At 60.7% G+C, this 8,653-nt stretch overlaps 1 protein-coding gene across 1 annotated transcript in view; it reads right to left on the minus strand.

The window, feature by feature from the left end:
* Nucleotides 1–1,646: 1,646 nt before the first annotated feature.
* The window catches only part of Piwil1 (piwi like RNA-mediated gene silencing 1), a 15,356-nt gene continuing 8,349 nt past the window's right edge, over nt 1,647–8,653 (minus strand). Inside the window, exons 13-20 of the mRNA XM_004635855.2 lie at nt 8,270–8,342; nt 5,945–6,145; nt 5,747–5,850; nt 5,112–5,182; nt 4,881–5,034; nt 3,804–3,929; nt 2,149–2,296; nt 1,647–2,058 (exon numbers count right to left, since the gene is read on the minus strand). Of these exons, the coding sequence (XP_004635912.1) occupies nt 1,942–2,058; nt 2,149–2,296; nt 3,804–3,929; nt 4,881–5,034; nt 5,112–5,182; nt 5,747–5,850; nt 5,945–6,145; nt 8,270–8,342 (994 nt within the window). The 3' untranslated portion in view covers nt 1,647–1,941. The remainder of the gene's footprint in view (nt 2,059–2,148; nt 2,297–3,803; nt 3,930–4,880; nt 5,035–5,111; nt 5,183–5,746; nt 5,851–5,944; nt 6,146–8,269; nt 8,343–8,653) is intronic.

Raw genomic sequence — 8,653 nt, forward strand, 5'->3', positions numbered from 1 at the left:
GCTCTTAATCTCAGGAAGATGTGTCCTCAGTGTAAACCACCACCACCAACCCAAGACGAGGAGAAGACCCAGCCCCAGCCCACAGTCGCGTCGCCCGGAAGCCCAGGAGCACCGCAGTTGCGCTGTGCCCGCTCCACGGCCAGGTGGCTTCAGGGCTTTGCACAACTCCTGAGGCTGCTCTTTGGCCACACAAGCTGGCACGGTACCAGGGCCACATGGTGGGCGGGCAGCCAGGCTCTGACCTGTCTGGCAGCGGCAGTGGCCGGGGCAGGTGGCCTGGTCCGGAGCGTGAAGCCTCTTGCCCGGGCTGGGGCCAGGCGGGGACGCCCCCTCACCTCACAGGAGATGGAGCCCAGTGGCCTCCAGCAGCAGCCACCCCGCGCCCGAGTCTTCCTCACAGGTGCTCTCCAGGTCACTACGGCTGCTGGAGAAGGGCACAGCTCTGTCTCTCGGGCCCTGAGGACACTCGAGCCCCACCTGGAGGGTGCCTGAGCCCCCTGAGCACGAGGCTTGGAGGGCCTGGGTTACCCGCCACCCCAGAGCCACACCTCTGATCCGCCAGCCCCAGGGAACCTCTCACAGCTGAGCGCAGCCCTTCCTAGGCACTATGCCAGCTGCGGAGCTGCTGGCCCACGCCTGGCTCTTTCTGTAAGGGAGGCTCTGTCTCCCTTAGGGCCCGGGGACCCAGATCCCAGGTGAGGGAGCCACACCACGGAGCCGAGTGCAAAACTGAAGGGAAAGCACCTTCCGTTCACAGCGCGCTAGGAAGCTGCAGGCTGTGGTGGGCAGCACAGCAGGGTCGGTCCCCTCTGGAAGCCAGCTTCCTGGGCCGGGGACCCAGCACCTCAGCCTCCTCTCCCCAAAGCTGCCGCAGAGCACTGAACATGCAGGGCGGGCGGGCGGGCACATCCCAGCCCTCCGGGCCTGGCGGGCACACTGGCACTCCTGCCCGCTGCGAGCACTCGCTCCCCAGGCTTGGCGGCCTCCCTCAGCAGCTTCAAAAACCACACTTTCCAAAAACAGCAACTATAGCACAACGCAAGTGAGCCGACAACTGCTTTTATTTTATAACAGATGACATCCTATTTGCAACATTAAATAAATATTAATGTTAATATAGAACTTCATCCCTGGCCTTTTTCATTAAAGTCTTAAAATATTTCTTTGGACAAAAACATAAACTTTCTAATTATCCTTTTTCTTTTACCCCTCCTCCCTAACCCCAGGGGAAAAAATGACCGTGCAGCAGTCCCTGGTTCCTCCCAAGCGGCCGCTGCTCCACGCTTCCTCTCCCCTGTGCAGCCTATTGTTTTTCTGGGGGTGCTGGGGATGGCACCCAGGCCCGGGGCGGGCAGGCTCTCTGGCACTGACTACATCTCCAGCCCCTCCTTTAAATGCAACATAAACACTTCAGGAATAAAGTTCATAGGGGCTTATGCATGAGACTCACTCACTCAAGGGAGTTTTGAGTAAACCCCACACACTTTTTTTTTTTTCTTCAGTACTAGGGATTAAACCCAGGGTGCTCTTCTACCTCTGAGCTACATCTCTGGCCCTTTCGAACTTTTCTGAGACAGAGTCTCGCTAGGTTGCCTAGGCAGGACTTGAACTTGCGATCCTCCTGCCTCAGCTTCCCTCAGTGCTGGGATTACAGGTGTGCACCACCACGCCCAGCTACTCGCCCACTTCTTGAAGAAAGTCTGTTGATTTTAGAGTGCCTTATTCACATTTTTCAAAACAAACATTTTTTATAACACACTTATGAAAAACCAGCAAGTTATAATTTTAAAGCCTTAACTTTTACCTATGAAGGAAGCCAAACTGAATAGCAACACAATTAACTCTAGCTTTTCCAGGCCCTTCCCAAGCTTCACCGGAAAGGCGACAGGGAAGCCCTATTTCCTCGGCCAGCCAGGAGGGCACAGGTGGCAGCGGGCGAAGTCACAGGTAGTAGAGGCGGTTGGACAGGGACAGGTTGGGCTCCCTGTGGATGCTCTGGCCCACCAGGAAGGCCAGCTTGTGTGCGTACTGGCATGGAGCAGGGACCCGGATGATGCCCTGTGGGGAGAGACGCGCCGTCACCTGGGCCGCACGTGGCTGTAGGGCTGCCCTCCAGCCACGGCAGAGCCTGGGCCTCGGGACACTCACCGGCCAGTTGTAGTAGATGTGGCACAGCTTGTACGTCAGCCGCTGGATGTGGTCCGGCTTCAGCCCACTGCTGTCATAGATGACGTTGTAGTGTGTCGGGGACACGCTGCCACTCCTCACAGCCTGGCTGACGATGAAGAAGTCGTACCTGCAGTGACGGGAGGGAGCTCTCCTGTGGGAAGCCCTGGGGGCCCTCTGCACACCCCGACTGAGGGCACACGGGGAAGTCGCTGTCTCCTCTCCAGGCCCCCAGCCACACCCCGCTGGGCCAGGCAGGAGGGCTGGGGTCCTGCAATGGCGCCTCCCAGCTCACAGGAGGCCGAGCCCAGTAGCTTCCAGCAGCGGCCGCCCTGTGCCTGAGTCATCCCTCACAGGTGCTCAGGTATTTTTGATATATTTAGTGTAAGGTCTGCAGGAGACGTATTTGATGTATTCAGTGCAGGGTCTGTAGGTCCCGAGACCCTACACTAAATACATTAAAAGTACAGCATTAAGAAGCACATCAAGTCTCTGTAATCCTAGTGCTTGGGAGGCTGAAAACAGGAAGATCACTATGAGTCCGATCTACATAGTGAGACCCTGCAGACCCTACACTAGATACATTAATAATTTTCAACATTAAGGATTTTGAGCAAAGCTTTAAGAGGGGACACAAGAGGACTGAATGGGGCAGCATGGCCTGTGGAGAGCCCGAGCCACAAGGCATACTGTGGATCGCTCAGGGGGGCCTGCCCCTTAGCTCAGTTCTTCAAGCGGCTGCTTCAACAAAGCAGTCAGGCTCAGGTTGCTGTGGTTCAATCCCCACAACTCAAGCCAGCCAAACCTGCCCCGAAGGCATTCGGAGCAAAAAAAAAAAAAAAAAAAAAAAAAAATCCTCTGCCAGTGGGTCGCTCAGGGTCAGCTCTGCCCCTGGCCTTGCCTTCATCTGCAGATCCTGCAACCCCATGCGACCCACAGTCAGAAGGCCACACATGCCACAGCTCTCCATGCCCCTGCAGACTCAAGTCAGAGCCCAGAGCCATCTGCATGGCTCCTGCTGGGAGGACAAGGGCTCCAGGACCCCAGGGCACCTGGTGCACCTGTCCACACGAGTTCCACACATTGCACATTCCTTATTCCGGTGCCTGAGACCAACAAGTTCCGGTTCAGCAGTCTGTGTGGACCATCTGGCCACCCTTGCGGGACAGTGGTCCTGCACACGCACTCCCCAAGGGGAAGGCGGCGTTTGGTCCTCACAGGACACCACAAACACTGAGCCACCTCCCTGCAGCCAGGCAGGGCTTCTCAGAATTCACTCTGTGGGTGCCTTCGGGTCCCCAGTACCACAGCAGAAAGGCCGCTGGCCATGTGCACCGCTGTGTGGGGCACAGCAGTCTTCTCACGGCCACCATCTCTGGAGCCTCACACACGTGACTCATGTACACTACACTGGAAAACTGTGGGCGAGGGCATAGGCAAAGGCAGGTGGCAGCCGCCACATAGGAGCAGGGCCTGACTGTGGGTCCTCCCAGTCCACGGGTCCCAGACACCGATGCCGTGGGTTTGCGTGAGGAGGTTGAGGTGGGAGCGAGACCTTGTGGCGCCGTGGGCCTGTTCAAGTGGACACCCCTAGACGGCCACGTGTGGAAGACACCAAGCTGTCCCCACAGACTCACCATTCGGGCCTGGTAACCTCCACGTCGATGACAGTCCCAGGCAGGGGGTTCTGAAGTTTTCCTCCAGACTGAGCAAAAAATCTGGCGTTCACGCGTTTCTTCACCACAATCACCGTCAGCCTCGGGCTCGAGGAAGCAGCACAGCAGTCACCTGGGCAGCCCTACTCACTGCGGCCACCTCAGCCACACCACTCCCCTCATGCTGGGCCCTTGTGACTGAGCTCTGCATCCAGACAAGGCAAGGACCCGACTGGTGCTCACGGCCCGTGACAGGAGCAGGACAGTGCCACGGCCCAGCGTGTCCTGCCCCAGCCTCCGGGATCTGTCCGCCCGGGCAGGCTCCTCCAGGTCCCTGGGTCACACACTTGTGCTCATGACTGCCAGGCAGCACCCCGGCGTGGAGCACTAGTGAGAGGCTTCCTGATCCCTTGGGCAACGGGCTCAGCTCCCCGGAGGACAGGCCTCTGTGGCCCTCACCTGGGGGCGGGAAGCAAGCCCGGGCCTGCTGCTGAGGCCAGGACGCTGACCTCTCCTGGGAGCAGGGACAGGGCTGTACTGAACTGTCCCCACCGGCCCCACACGGCCTGGCCCGGCCCGGCCCGGCAGAGCAGGTGTTGGGCTGTCCGTCTCCAAGACCTCTGCCACACCGGCCTGGGCTCAGAGCAAGGCATGCAGGTGCAGACAACAGCAAACCCCAAATAAACTCGGAGCTCGGGGGCTAACACAGGGTGAGCGCGATGGCCGGCTGTGGCCTGAGAGAGGACTGGGCACCTCGCCCTGCCCTCAGCCCATGAACTCCGAGGCCTGAGCACAGCGCAGCCCTACAAGCCAGAAGCAATGCTGCTGTCAGACAGCAGGCGAGAGCGAGCCTTGGTGTTTAACCAATGCTCCACGTCTCTTCAGGGTTTTCTCGGCAGCCTTCACATCCCCAGCATGGTGCGGCGCGCTCTGCGTGTCCTGCCGCCCCCAGGCCCACCCTGGCAGCACACAGCTGCTCCGCTCCCCGCCTCCTGTGGTGGCTCTTGGCAGAATCCAGGCAGGCGGCCTTGCTGTGGGTGCGGATGCCTGTGGGTTTACCTGTAGCCTCTCCCAAGGGACTTGAGGCAGTCCAAGAACTGGGGGACCTCGTAGTTCACCAGTGTCTTCAGCTGGCCGTCCCCCACACCGTCCCGGTACACGATGATCCGGCTTGGCATGTACTCGTTGCAGCTGTTCCAGGCCCGCAGTGCCGCTGGATGCAAGCAGCAAATGTTAAAGAACGAAACGCCTAGGGCTGTGCGCTGGGGCCGGCTCCCACCGCAGACCCACCTTGCAGGCACACCTTGAGCCCGTCCACCAGCTCCTGGCCTCGGTCTTGGAAGACGCAGCGGGAGAACCAGCTGTGGGCAGGGAAGCACCCAGGTGGGGCCGTACCCCACGCCAGCCTGGGGCACCCCACACCCCTCCCACGTGCTCCATGACCCCAGCAGAGCAGCCAGAGGCCAGGAAGCCCCTGGAAGCCCCAGCTGGAGTTTGCCCTGGTTCTGAGGCTGCAGCGCACCTGCAGGGAGCCAGTATTGGAGGAAGCTGTCACACCCTGTTGTGCTGTCAGGGGCAACCCCACACCCCAGCGGCTTCGCCTGCTCTGTACACACCCAATACACTTCAAATGCCTGGGAAGCCCAGACACGTGGGCAACGGCCCGCCACGTGTCCTTGGCCATCTTCTCTGGCCCCTAGCCCTAGAAAAGCACCAAGAGGGCGCTTACCAGATGGAGCCCAGAATCTGAGTGCACTGGATCTTCTGTACTGAGGACATGGAGTCACTTCTCAGGGGCCACAGACAAGTGCAAGGAAGGCCTCAGTGAGGCCACAGGTGACAGACTCCACGGCCAGCCACACGCCACATCTGCTGACAGGTGCTCGCTCCCAGCCTTGATGCCACCCAGCCCCGCCCCCACTCACCGGGTCATCCCTTCGTTGATACTGGCCACGAAGCCTGCGATCGACCTCCGGCCTGCAGTGGTGTCGTGGTAGCAGTCAATGCCCACGATCATGGCCAGCTTGAGCTTCAGCGAGGATGGTGGCGTTTCAGAGGGGATGCACAGCAGCCCCAGAAAGCCCGCCCCCTCGCCGATGCGCCTTCCCACTGCACCGGCTCACCGGCATGTCCACCCTCCAGAGCTCGCCACCCATCTTGCAGTTCATCTGCAGGGCAATCTTGGTGGCGATGGCCATGACAGTCTGCTGCTTGCCCAGGGTGCGGGCCACCACGCACTGGCTGGGCGTGGGGCAGTCCGTGCACAGGTACTTTTTGATGGCATCGTATTTGTCCTTCCGGCTACTCGAGAGTAGACAGACAACCTGTGCACAAATAAGATGTTTCTTTACTTTTGAGCAAAAATCAGCGGCGATGTTTATCCGAAGGAGTGGACGCAAAGGGTGGCAGAGCAGCTGATGGCTGAGCCAGCAGCAAGGGAGGAGCAGAGCCAAGTGCTCTGCTCCCGGAGACAGCGTGGGCTGCTGCGCAAGCTGCGATGCCCAGGCGTCTCCGAGTGGGGAGCTCAGCCGCCATGGGCCCTGTGAGGAGCAGCACATAGGGCCTCCCGCGGGTGTCCACGTGTGGACAGCAGGGCCACGCCCATCCAGGGGACTGATGCTGCACAGGGAACAAGGCTAAGCAGGAAAGCACTGGAAACCCAACCCCTGGCAAGCAGGGGTCTTCGCACCCCGACCAGCTCGGAGTCACCTAGACACTGGATGGGACCCGCGAGCAGTGACACACGGTTGCTACAATGTTCCCAGTTCAGCTGTTGGTGCCCCAGCCCTGGGGGCCTAAACTCAGACCTCTCCTGGCTTGGGATCCGGAACAGTGTGTGAACCGTCCTAGCCAGGCAAGCGCATTCTGGAGTCAACACCAAGTGCCTGACCTGCACGTCCCCTGCCCCAGTTCTGGCGCTGCACCCAGCCTGAGCTCCCTGCTGTCATCCCCAGAATGGATTCCGGTGTCTGATCTTTCCCTCCTTCAGCCCCCGACAAGAGAAAACCGCCCTTCACTGCATCTGTGTGGCCAGCGATGGCAGCGCTCAGCCAGTGCCATCTCAGAATGCACTGGGGCTAAGCGAGGGCCGGCCAACACAGGGCCCTGTGGGCGAAGCAAGCCCAGGCAGTGTTTCCCTGTCCGTCTCTGCCCCTGTGGAGCAAGGGCTGGGGATCTCGGGTGAGGTCTCAGAAGGGGGAATCCGTCCTGTACTCGCTTCTCACGGCCCAGGGCCCCCCTAATGCCTCCATTCAAGCCAGGAACAGCAGCCACTGGTGATGAAAAGCAGCCCGAGACAGAAACTTTCGAGCAACAACCCCTCCCTCGGAGCGCCGTGTCTGTGTGACCTCAGCCCTGGACCGCTGCCCTCCCTGTATGAGGCTCCCTGAATGCAGCCCTGCACTCTGCAGCCCTGTGCTTGGGACCCAGCAGAGCAAACCCCACGTCGCTCACCCTCGCCAGGAGTCCTGGCGGGGCATTCCTACTACCCCCTTGGAGCAGGGCCTGTCTGCTGCTCAGGCAGACTGAGCCCAGCGAGTGGCACGGCTGGGATGTGGTGGCACTGTCCCTGTACTGATAAGGCTTGCCCTGTGGGTGCCACCTAGTCAGCAGCAACAACACGACCACACCCATCTCCACAGTTCTGGGTGCCAAGGGGGATGGAGGAGAGAGAACTTTAACTCTCTGTGAGGCCAAACTCTGGCCTCAGAGCATACACCTGAGACTCAGCAGTGCCTGCGGTGAGCAGCGGGGGCCCTGGGTGCTCTAACCCTGGGGTCTGGGCCTGGGCGGCAGCAGGATGGGCACAGCACAGATCCCTTCCTGTGACAACGGCAAGAGCAGAGGCGGCCTTAGACTGCACCCGAGGAGCGCCGCACAGGGCAGAGCCCAGAGGAAGGGCCGGGTTCCGCAGCCCCCCAAGCCTTCAGGGAGCCTGTGTCAGTCTCCAAGCTCTGGCTATGCCCTGAGCAGACAGCCCAGTCCCAGCTGGTCCTGCTACGCTGGCTTAGGCTGAGTGGCCAGCAATTTGGCTCCAGAGTCCATGCCACCCAGGCCATAAAATCTGACGGGAAAGCCCAAACTGATCAAGACTCCGACCCCAGAGCCGGCCACATCTCCCGTGAGCTGCTGTACCCTCCCACCCCCAACTACCCTCTAGGGCCTCAGCCCTCCCTCCCACTCCCACCCCTCGCTCCTGTGGGCATATCTGCTGCTCCAAGCTTCCTAGAGGAATAGCAGCCTGGGACTAGGACGGCATGGTGGCCCCACGCCCCTGCCCTTCCGCCCCATTGCAGGGTGCGCTCCACCCGCTCTGGCCCTCAGCCAACAGCATGAGTGCAGCCACCCCGAGCCATGAAGCATGGACTCTGGGCTCCCTCAGAGACCTAGCCACGCACGGGAGGCTCCGGCCTCTCAGGCCCTGTACCGCAGCTGCCCACCACACTCACTATCTGCGTGTCCGAGGTGACCTTCTGCTGCAGGACTCGGAGGTAGGCTTCCGTCCTGTCGTCCACCTCAATCCTGGGGCAAGGACATGGGGCTGCACTCAGAAGGGGACACCACCCCCCCCACGAGCAGGAGGTATTTCTTCATAAATACCAGGGCAGGCGCCCTCACACAGCCCCGGGGTAGAATGTGTGGTGCACACAGCTCGCTAATCGTGAGTGTGCGTGAGAGAGCGAGCACGAGAGTGCAAGCGCGAACAGCACTCTGCTGGCATCCCCCACTGCATGTCAGCCCGCACCCAAGGGGCCAGGACGTGCACTCGGCTCATGGTGGTGTGGGCAGCCCCGCCCCCCGCCCGAGCCCCACCCCCGCCCGAGCCCCGCCCG

The sequence above is a fragment of the Octodon degus genome, unplaced genomic scaffold (assembly GCF_000260255.1).
Source record: "Octodon degus isolate 3935 unplaced genomic scaffold, OctDeg1.0 scaffold00076, whole genome shotgun sequence".
Taxonomy (NCBI): Eukaryota; Metazoa; Chordata; class Mammalia; order Rodentia; family Octodontidae; genus Octodon; species Octodon degus.